We start from the raw sequence: 12,245 nt of genomic DNA on the forward strand, positions 1-12,245 counted from the left end.
GAAGATATGAGCATCCAGCAAGAAAGAAAATACTGAAAGCTTTCAAGATGATTGCTTTACTTGGAGCTATAATGAAGATGCTTTTTCAGAAGTAAGATGTTATGCATAGAAATAATGCCTTTCACTGACACCAGCAAAGCCTGTTATGGATGGGAACACAAAGCACGATGCCTCTTCTGACAGTGTCAGTAAATAAATAACGTAACATAACCAATGCTTTATAGGACTTAGGCAGAGAAAAGATAAACTTTGTAATTAAAATCACTTGCTGCATTGTTTCTAATTAAGGCATTTGTACTGTCAGAGGAAAAAACATTACTGCTTTAAACTGTTTCTAGTTATAAAAAAACAGTTTTAACTACTGATTTTAACAAGGATCATGTTACCCGTATTTTTATATTTATGCATACTCATAAATATACACATACACCCTACCTACTTACATATATGCATATATATTTAAGCATCACATATACCCATAACAGTCTTATGGACTTGTTTAAAAAGTATAGCCAAACAACCAGCCCCCTCTCCCAAACTCCCAAATGCAGAAAGATACACAAGCCATCAAAACCTCTGGTCTGAGCTTCTGCACTATGGAAATGAGATATTTAGGGCTTTTTTCCTAACTGAACCACGACTTTATCCTAAAGTTTTAATGGGTATATTTTCAAGCAGCCGAATAAATCTTACAGCTTTTATAAGTCACCTGGCTAAAACCCCACAGCTTGCCTTTAAAGTCTTCCTCTAGAAATTCATGTGTAGGATCACAGCAGTCAAAAAGGTACTGAAGGCAGCAATAAGAACAGATCACAAGTGGAGCTATTTCACCCCACAGCTCAGATCTTGGTGGAGAGAACCCTGGGGTTTAAGGATGAAGCATCATCTACCTGTGAAACACCAACCTTACCGTGTGATTGCGTACGAGGACCACGTCAGTGCCGTCGTTCAAATAATGGGTTTCTGTGAAGCCGCTGGCTAACAGGCCCCTGGAATAAAACAGAGCACATGTAATATTAAGGCCACATCACCTTGACTTTGTCCTTTAGTGGTTCCGTTTAAGATAGCGATCAAAGCCAGGCATTAAAGATACAATGGCTTACCGGGGCTATGAGTGAAATAGGGAAAGATATAACTCCAAACACTGACGTTGCAGTACATTAACACTTCCTTCATTAACTGTGACTACAGCTTTCCAGATTGCTTTCTCTTCTGTATGAGGACTGCACATTTCAGTGTTGAATCTTCCACATCATTTTCAATATATTTTACATGAAATCTGACATTTGGAGCATTGATAAATAATGATGGTTTGTGGAAAAGTAAAATATTCTCCCTGTGTTACTTAGGTTGCTATATAATGTGTTGTATTCATCAGCATGTGACCACCCAAAGACTAGTTTAGCTCTTGGTAAAGGGAACAAACTCAAGCTAAAACACTACAAGAGCATATAGAGGTTAGAAAACTGGATTTATTCTGATCATCTGAAAAGGATATTAATGAATGGAAACTTAACAACTTGAAATAATGCATCAGGAGACGGTAAAAGGCCATGTCTGTGATGAGACACTCTGTTCTCATGCTCTTCTTAGCTCTTCCTCTCCTGCTTTTGGCAATGATACGATGCAAATGCCATTTTCTAGAACTCTCTAGAGAGGGGCATGTGTGTGACAGCTATGAAAGAATCATTCCTGTAGAAAACCCATGGGATAGGAAAAGCATCATCTGCCTTTTTATATATATGTATATAAAAAAGAAGTCTTGCTATTGATCTGGTTTTCAACTAAAGAACATTTTTAACAAGGCCAGAAGGAAGAATACACATTCCCATTTACTCCTAACATAGGCTTAAGCCTCGTTCAACACAAACGTGTTTGAGTTTTGACAAACACCCTAGTGAAATGCAGAAGCACAATACAGAGGAAACCATAGATAAATGCCACCATCATATTCAGAAAACTGGCGAGTTTGGACTATTGAAAGTGTTTGGCACAGCACTTCACCATGGTCTTTCTGCTCCCCTTCAAAGAGGTGTTTCGCCCTTGGGACGTTCATTTGAGCAAATCAGGCTCTTGTATCTAAAGCTGCTTAATGCTGCACTCTTGCATATAGACTAGTGGGAATTAGTACAAAGTCTTTGTACATTTCTTGCAATTCATACAAACATTAAAACTTGATCCTGAGCAAACATTTAATTTTCATTACTGATTTGTTTCCACCATATTAATATCCAATGGTTCAGTCACAACAGGATCTGGTTGTGCCAGGAACTGAACAAAGGGTTATTAGAGAGAAAACCCATCTTTAAAAGCCTCTATCTTAAGGTAGAAGAAAACAAATAACAAATGAAACAAGATCACATCAAGAAGAAAACTGCAGCATCAAAAGAGTGAGATAGCAAAGCCCCAACACAAAGAACATTCTCACTTTACATTTTTCAGCTTGTGGGAAATGAAAACATATTAATAGATACTGAATGTTCAAACACTGCAGTGTTTGGTGGCTTATACAGGAACTGCTCTGGATCTCAACCACCACACCTAGAGTGAGATGTGGTTGCCAAACAGGCATCTAGTGTTGATTTAGATACTCCATGTATTTCACCAACCAGCTCCACAGGGACACCTTAAACCACCTCATGGTGACAAGAGACACATTTGACACCAACACTTGTCTCACCTCTTGTGCCTGCAACCTCTACAAAGGCCTGCTTGAAACAACACCTGTTGTATGCATGTTTCCTATGGTCTCATTATCACAAAGAGCAGCTGCTTTCTTAATTATCATTATTATTTATATAGCAACACTGCTAAGTTCTGTGCTTTGCAGGCATTAATTGCCTTTGTAAAAGGCAAGATCCCATCATTTTCAAAGCCAACAGAGTTCTGCTAAGTGCTTTTTGGAAAGGCGATTTCATATAGGAGTGATTTTTTTATGTGATGGGACAAAATACAGGCAAGGGATAGGGGAACAGATGTAGCATAAGGTCAAAGTGATTAAGCAATATACTTGCCTTGTGCTCTGCTATTTCCAAAGGGTTTGACAGCAGTGATGATAAAGGTGACCTTTCTGCTTCTGTTCATTCTAGCTTCAGGCACAGATTTGGAAAACATTTCATAGATCCGTGGATTTTGATACCAGAAGAGAGCGCTGTGATCAACAATCTGACCTGCCACGTTACCTGGGTTGTTTGAGTTGAATTAATCCTCTAGGACAGGTACACAAATTGCAGGTAAACATATTCCTGGTGTAGCTGTCATCAGTGTCCCTATCAGGATGAATTTTGCTATCTACTCTGATGAAAACACCAGGTGAATGTAAGAATTCTCAGGGTGAGTAGTAAGAGGTTGGTAAGAGAACCAATGTGATGGAGTCCCACTGTTAGACTAACCTAATGAAAGAAAAAGTATGCCCCGATGTAGAAGCCAGAGTAGGATTTCAAATCATGGAAATTTCATGTACCACCTTTGTAAGAAAAAAGCTTCTCAGAAGTCTGCATTAACACTCCTTCAGTTTAGTAACTGAGACATCTGTTTTCCTGCCACGTACAATGCTAGGGCTAGGTTGGGAGCAAGCCAGAGGAAAGGTTTTCTCCACACTGTAGAGGCTGGGGACCTCTACAAGACGTGCTGCCAGGCAGTCCAACAATTCCTGGCAGAGAAAAGAGCTGTTAGCCCCACTTTCAGCATGTCTATTATCTTATAAGCTGGACAGCCATACAAGCACACAGCATTAGTGTCCAGGGACAGCAAGTCATGTAAAAGCATTACTTGAACGGTTATGAAAACTAAGTGTAACAAGCACCCAGATTCCACTCCGCTTTCCAATTATGACAATCATGTTTAATATATCAAACAAGGAATTCAACATATGTATCTATTAGGTAATTCAATAACAGCCCTCCCCACTCCACTAAGATATGCAATGTAATAGATTGATTTACATTTGTGGTTTTGACCCACAGTAAAAGAGATTAATAGAGGAAAGTAAATTAATTTAGATGGCAAACTACTTAGCCTAATTGGATCAATGTAATTCTGGAAGAGCAGGGATCAAAATAACCTTAATATATCATAGTGCAATTCATCACCATGTCTGGAGTTTCAGATGTCAGCTACAGTGCTCAGCAGTACCAGATGATTATCAGGTTCTTGCACTCCATGAACAGACGGAAACCAGCGTTATCGAGAACTGTATCAACTGCTGGTTATGATTAAAGAAAATCAGTGGAGGCAACACCACAACTTTCTCATTTATTCTCCAAAGATGCAATTCCTGAGTTAAATTACTTATGTACTTCGTCCCTGTGTGTCAGCACTGAGGAGTCTTTTACATTTCCTAGAGTCAATTTAACAGTAGGAGCTTTGATGGCCCAGAAGGACAAGCTTTATCCCCCTGATCTGTGGCAGACAGCACAGACTTCCCCATCCCCTATAAACCTGTCAGATTTGTTGAGCCATTTTCAGGTGTCGAAGAGCTTCCACTAACCTAAGCCTCAGGGAATATGGTGAACGCTATTTAAACCTGTAATCCTCACCTTCCCAGCCTGCTGCAATGTGTTTGTTTGGGGAGGGGGACAATGTCCTGTTTTAAACACGTCAAAACTCAATCCATCCAGTGACAGGAATGGCAATTTCACACACTGCCTCTCACTTGCAAATGAGAAAATCAGTCCCTGCTCTCCAGGAAGCACTATATCATTTCAAAAGATTATAAAGACATTTCATCACCTGGGGAGAGTCAGAAAGACAGAGTCACACAAGTTAGAGATGGAAAATGATCTAGTAGATCATACAGATGACCTCCCTAGAAGCCAGCTGTGCTATAGATCAAATTAGGTCTGTCTTATTGAGCTTCAAATGTCAGAACAAATGTTGATCCCACTGCTCTCAGAGGGAGATTACTTTGCATCCAGCTGATGTTACTGTCATGATGTATTTTCTGATACCCAGCCTTTTCTAGCTAGTCCTAGCTGGAATAAAATGCTTTTCTTCCTCGCTACATCTATCATCCAGCTATGTGTATTTTATTATCAAATTCTGCTTTAATGTGCCATGTATAGAATATCAGGCTATAAAAAACCCAACAAGAACTGTGCACTTTTCATGTTAGTGCTGCTCAGGAATAATCTAAGTATCACCACAGCAGGAGCAGACACCAGGGTTTTCCTTGGTGATGAAGGAGAAACCAGTAGACAAAAGCATAAGGAGCAAATATCTAACAGCACACAGGCTTGTTTTTCTACCTGTCTTTCAGCATGAAACTCCTTTGCTTACCTTCCTGTTCCAGGTCATCCTGCTGCAATGCATATGCAAGGGGGAAGACACCAATGTTATTTATCAGAATGAATCTAAGCTGCTCTGTGAATCTGAAGTGACACCCAGCAACTGAGACTCAACAGCACTGCTTTAAAACCAAACAATATGATGTCTAGATGATCTGGTACATGTTTCTTCATCACCCTAGCTGGTGTGTGACTCACTGCTACCCATCTCAGAAGGACTATGCCTTGCTCTGGCATGACATAGAGCATAAAACTTGACCTTTGCTTCAGCAGGAAACCAGGCCACCAAAATAGACCCAAGATTTTGCAATAATAAATCTCTGCTTCTACTAGCTCTGATTGTTAGTGTTATGAGTGAGCAAGAAGGGACCTGGGCCTCTTCTCTTGAGCAGGCACCCAAACCCACCCACCAATACCAGTGATATGGTGTGATGTGTCTACTGCCATCAAACATTAGCTAGGACTTTGAGGTGGGGTAAAGTGAAGTCGGACATGGACACTAAGCTAAAATCCCATGTTTGAAATAGAAACACCTTCTTCCATTTTCTAAAAGCAACACTATGTTTTCTTTTGAATCTCCTGGAGGTATAAAGCAGCCTCAAATCTGAGCATGTGCTTTGTCAGCTATTTGATTCTGAGGTCTAACTTGCCCAGGGATGAATCTTGGGTACCCTCTGTATACACTGCAAGACTCACAGCACTGAGATGTATGATCTGATCTTTGTTCCTGCAACTTTTTATCCTGTGGAATGGTTTGGAACTGCAGCCCCTAACCTTCATCTTGAACCTTGTTTCAAATATGGTCACACATGGACATCTCTGTTCTGGAGTAAAGCATCCCAGCAATGCACTCTTTGATAGGAGGTTTCACAGGGATGCTTTTCATGACAGACAGAAGGTGTTGGGAACCTGTTGAGCTTTTGAGAGGAACATAAACTTTTCATGCTCTTAAGTTTGTTTTTCTGCTTACCTTTGCTGTTGATTAACACCTCAGTCCAGATACACTTCTTTAAGAACTGGTGTTTTTAGGAAGAACATTAAGCATTCCTATGGCTTCTTAAATGATGACAGTCAGCTGTTGAACCTGCTCTGTGGGAGCATTGGTCATAATAAACCACCAGTAGTGCAAACTTGACTGAAATCTGACCTTGGTGCTTCCCTTCCCCAGCAGCTCAAACAGATATCTGACCTTTACTGATGCCTGTTACACTTTCTCATCCTTCCACATTATAAAGTGCCCATTTTCTCCCTCATCCAAGTGCAGCCTCACTCTACTATACAAATGCTTATTAAAACCCCTCTGGCTATGAATTTCAAGCCTTGCCTACAAATGGGGGAGGTGAAGAGAATGAAACAGGATGGCATATAAGCAGAGATAAAAAACATCATCTAAACCTCTGCCTCCTCACACCATCATACTCCATTAATTCTTAAGCATCCCAAGTCAGGTCATTCTGACCTTTACACTGGAACTAGTTGCTATTTCTTTAACTGCTGTATTTGTCCACAGGTATATCCAGAGGAACAAACAAGTCTGTTAAGCCTGCTGCTCTGCAGTGGTGATCTCAGTGCAAGTACCTCCTGATACCCACCAAGGTGACATTCACAGAGGCGTTTTTCAGTTCTTCTTTCTCATTACAGTATAAGGAATGAGTGAAACATGGGTAACGAGTTTCCCATGCACAGGCACCTAACATCATCCTGCTCAGAAAACACCACATATTTTTCATAACCAGGCCCCATTCTTTCCCCTTGTTTAATTATCTTAAGTGATGTGAAATGCTTTTGGACATTTTCCCATTGAATGTCTCCACTTCATAATATCCTATCTGCCACACTCCAGTGTGCTGACACAGAGGGACTGAAATGTCATCATTAAAGAACCTGAGAGATGGAAACTCACAGAGCTTAATTAGCACAACGATTCTGAGTGAAAGAGGGGAGCAAAATAAAAGTATAATAGCAAAGAAATCAACCAAGCATCCAAAGTTTCAATATTGACTTTATGGTATTAGCCTTTGGCCTGTTTCACGTTGTCTGCTGATAGGCAATTTGAGCAGATCACACAGTACATTTGAAATAGGTGTCTTTGTACTTCTACCCAGTTTGTCTGTTGCTGGAACTTATAGAATCCTGTGTCTACTGAAGTCCATACTGAAATCCTACTCCCATCCCCTTTCATGAGTGGAACAATATCTGTCACAAAGACGGTAACCTTTCATGAACACATGCTACGATGTCAAAGCTAAAGCCATGCTTTGAGCTACCCCTGGACAGTGTGTTGAAACAACATAGGTTCTCTATCAATAGCTCCTCTCTGGTGTGCTGGGAGTAGGAAGACAAGAGGGGCCAAGCACAGCTTTTGAAGCCTACATGCATTCTGCCTTCAGAACTAGTTACTACATCTGGTTGCAGCATATAGAAAACTAAAGAAACAGCCTAAGCAAACAAATCTGAACAGCTAAGGGAGAAAACCACCTCTCTGGCTGGCAGTCACTGAGTGATCGAGAGCTTTCTTGTTTCCTGGCTGCTTGGAAAACAAGCCATAAACCTCACCTCCCCAAACTTCAATAAGAAAGGACTGAAATGAAACTAAGCCTGTCAGTGGCCTCCCATGCTGTTCCAGGCTCTCAGTGCACACCCTGCTTCCATCACTTATTGTAATATTTATAGCAAACATTTATTTGCCAAAGCTGCATCATTTACTTTATCATTCTAATTCCAAAACATTAATAAAGAGGCTAGTGCTAACCAGTGTTGTAGTGACAGCATGTCGGACAATGATAAACAACCCATCCAACAAAGCAGATGGGTAAAAACAAATTCTCTCTCTAAAATGGCTCAAGCTTTCCCAAACCCCTCAGGGTAGTCACTGATAATGGGACATCATTAGGTACCCTGCACCTCAGATGGTCACTGAAGGAGGAAGCAACCCACATGGGATGTGTGGTAGCGATGAAAGGAATACTAGTAAGGTTTGCTGTCTTCACAAGACAGTTGAGAAACGTAGCAGAACTTCTCCAGCAGAAGAGGGAATGGCACCAATTCTGTGAGCTTTGACTTAAACTGCTCATCTTGCACACACTGAGAAGCTAAGTCAGAACTGCTGACAATGGTGCATAAGGACAGACCTAGTGGGAATGGGTTTAACCTGCCAGAACAGGGGAGACTGAGCTGAGCTCTTAGGCAGAAGCTGTTCCCTGTGAGGGTGCTGAGGCGCTGGCACAGGGTGCCCAGAGAAGCTGTGGCTGCCCCATCCCTGGCAGTGCTCAAGGCCAGGTTGGACACAGGGGCTTGGAGCAGCTGCTCCAGTGGAAGGGGTCCCTGCCCGTGGCAGGGGTTGGAGCTGGAGGATCTTTAAGGTCCCTTCCAGCACAAACCAGGCTGGGATTCTACCATTCTGTGAACTGCATCCTACCCATCTTAGCCTCAAAGAAGCTCTGACTTTTTCCACCAGCCAACTCCAATATAGCAGAGAAGCGTTTGACAGTTTTCACCATCTCTCTCTCAGTACTGTCCTAGAGGAGCTCCTTGTAGGAATATTTTATATTACCTCCTTGAGGCTCCCTGTGTAGAGGAATAATAGAAATCATGTTATCGGTTCAGCTGGGCAGTATGTCATGAAAAACAAACACCTTCAGTACAGGCTCCAGAATAACACCAGCCACAATTCACTGTCAGCTACAGACAGATGGCAGTGCTTGCTGGCTGACTTTTGATGGAAAAAATGTGATTCCATACATTTAGGCAAACTATGCAAACTGACTGCTTTAGAGATACATTACTGCCTGAGCTACATCAAGTAGTTTTAGCTTAGAATAATGGAGGTGGCTGTGAAACCCTGAAGCAACATGCCAAAAGTTAAAGCATTATGTTGAGAGTAACTACTGAACTACTACTACACCTCTGAAGGACCTGTGGCAAAGATCAGAAGCAATGTGCACTGCTATGCTGCAGGCCAAACCCGGACAAATTTACACAACTCAGTGTTCTGAATTGGCTTTGGCTAGACTGAAAACTAATACAGCTCTCAAACAACTTAGGTCCCCTTCCATGGATCTGGTCCTGAGATGGCAATACTGTGGTTTCAGTTATTATTTCACTTATTATTATTATGCTTCCACTAAAACTTGTTCAAGATAATCTAGAGGCTTTCTTAAACATCTTGATCTTGCATGAAGAATGCAGCATTAAGAGCTACAGGTGCAGGCAACACAGTACTGTAAAATCATGGCTCAAAGGATTCACTAGAAAACATTGAGATGTTTCAGAAGCTAAGAAGTACATATATCATAAGTGACAGACATAATATTTTAATGCATTATTTTTTAACATCACTGCCTTTCATAAAAGAAATTCTTTATAGTCCCTGTAACACTCCTAGGATGGCATGTTTTTATTAGGAGATACTGGGTTGTAAAGCTGTCAAATTCTGTTTGAAATGTTTCATGCAATTAAATGTGTCATTCATAGGGAAGTACGTGAACAGATGAGACTGGGCAAACTCTCCAGTGTGCTTTCATCTGAATGCTTTCAGGCTAGCACAGAATTCTATTGAAAACACCCAAGGAAACTAAGTCAGAATAGGAAAAAAGTTATAAACAGAGAAATGTAATTCCAATGAAAAATGAGAACTTATTAGAATCCAACTAACAACATGTGAATAGTGCTATGGATTACTGAGGGTTATACGCAAGCATCTGCGGAGCTTTTAGAAAGCCAGGCTCTTATATTAACGAAGTCACTGAGCTTAGGCTTATTCTTAGACTAACTAACAATCACATCCTCTCCGTATCTTATTTTTGCTTTTGAGTGTGCGCCTGTAGGTTTGCATTTGCATTTTCATTTAAATGAAGCTGTCTGGCCAATTCTGCCAGTTTGCTGAAACATTAAATAGTGGGCTTGTTTTATTAAACTCTGTTATCCCCCTGCCACCATAAGGAGACATTTGCTTTAAGCAGGCCATACTTACATTTCACTTGCAGAACACTGCTGACTTTTACAGAAACACCTTCATTTTGCCCTGTGTCTCTCTGTCTTTCTCACTAACCTTTTAAAACCCTGGATGAATACAGCAGAGATATGGAAAGACGTTTATGTACAAAATCTAATTATCAAGCCTACCAACCTGGTACGCATCATCATTTGAAACTAACTAGATGCAAAAGCCATAAGATTTGCTACAGATTGTCAGACTGAAGGTCCACCTAGCCCTGTATTATGTCTCCAAGTGGTCAATACTATAACTCATGGTGATGACAAGCATGCTACATTTCCCCAGAATAGTGCTCCTGATCTGCTTCCAAATCCTTTAGGAGCCAGGGACAAATGTGGAGGGGAGACTGAGATTAAACAAGAGCTCACAAGGGTGTTCTCATTCTCTTCCTTTCCAATTAAAGCAGTGACTTCCATGAAAATCAATTAATTTGGTAACACAACAAGACTGCAGCTGCAGATTTCAGGCAATGTGCTAAAGCTAATGGCAGCAATTACAGCATGGTGTGCTCTGAAGCTTGTTCCTGTGGATAAAGCTGTGATTTTCATGCCTAGGACAGTTTTACTGGGACAGAAAACCAGCCAGTAAGATACTGTCTCAGTACCTTGTATGCTTTTGTTTGGAGGCTGACTACGAATGCTTGTGTAGTTTTCAAGTGTGTAAGGGTTATTTTCACCTGAGCAAGCAAAGCTGCATGAGATCACAGACTCCTGCTAACACTGTTCTGATCCAGTAAAAATACAGTCACTCTCTGGCTTTACGAGAAACATCATTTCTTGCACAAAGATTTACCTGCATGTTTTCTAACCCACTTCCAAAATGAGCACATCCTCCACTGTTCAGCCTCAAAGATGCTGGGCTGCTCCTGCCCTGTACCAACTGTCTCACCCCCTGCAAAAGGACAGCACACCCCAAACTGCATCTGCTGTTGGCATATGGCATTTCCAGTGACTTCAGAAAGCCTGGAGTGATTTTTCAAGCAATGTTAAGCTATACTCACAGAGGATGATGGCTCATTTCCAACTAATTCTGCTTCAACGTAAGACTTGGAATTGGGATGAGGTGATTCAGGTGTTTGCAGAAGAAAAACATGGGCCTGAGGCATGAAATGAGCTTATCGGGGGGAGGAATCTGAGAGCAAAGATGGGGTTTGAACTATTTATCCTTCCTTTCCTCTTTCTTACCCATTAATTACTTCCCTACATTCCCTGTATTTTACCTTAGCCATTTTCCTTCATCTTTTGATTCCTTCTCCTTTTCTTGACATTATTCCTGCACACCCCTCCTTTCATCACCTCTTACATGCTTATGTTCATTATTACACTGTTAAACAGGAGATACTTAGTAAGCAAGCACACCAAAAAGCAACACAACCTCATTGGTGCTTGTCCTAAATCTCTAACCTGTGGCTACCACAACATGGTACGTGAGGCTGGTTGTGACCAACTCTTGACTTCAATGGGACCTCCAATGGAGATAACACAAATAATCATCCCTGCTTATCAGGTCAGGCTCCAGGTTCATGTTTTTCAGGCAGGAAAGAAGGAATGGCCAGCAAAATCAGGACACTGTGGTAAGGGTAAATTAGCTTTTTTCTTTGGGTTTTTTTCTTCACCTCTCTCTGCTGCACGCTTCCCACTGCATTTAATTCCTTGACTCTGCCATGTGTCAGAAACCTTTATGAACCAATTAAACACATTAATTCAATAGCAAAAGTCTGCAGGCAATCATCAGATCAATGCCTGTGGCTTTAGCTAGGCGAGCTCACTGTAGGCTACAAGTGTGCAGTAGATGGACATGGGAAGGGAACAGGGCAGCAGGGCTGAGGCATAAGGATCCTTCCTCCCCACTCCAGCGGCAAGCCTGCAGTCAGAAACACAAAGAAAAGCTCCACAGCATCGACTGCTTCTGCTTTTACTTATTTAGCAATTGATTCATTTCAGAAACAGATTCTGACTCCTTGC

The 12,245-nt window shown here is 41.3% G+C and overlaps 1 protein-coding gene across 1 annotated transcript in view; it reads right to left on the minus strand.

Annotated features, from left to right (window-relative positions):
* Positions 1-12,245, minus strand: part of ADAM12 (ADAM metallopeptidase domain 12) — a 185,592-nt gene that overhangs the window by 80,400 nt on the left and 92,947 nt on the right. The window contains exon 4 of the mRNA XM_005143735.3: positions 911-989. Coding sequence (XP_005143792.2) covers positions 911-989 — 79 coding nt within the window. The remainder of the gene's footprint in view (positions 1-910; positions 990-12,245) is intronic.

This window comes from Melopsittacus undulatus, chromosome 4, assembly GCF_012275295.1.
Source record: "Melopsittacus undulatus isolate bMelUnd1 chromosome 4, bMelUnd1.mat.Z, whole genome shotgun sequence".
NCBI classification, from domain to species: Eukaryota; Metazoa; Chordata; class Aves; order Psittaciformes; family Psittaculidae; genus Melopsittacus; species Melopsittacus undulatus.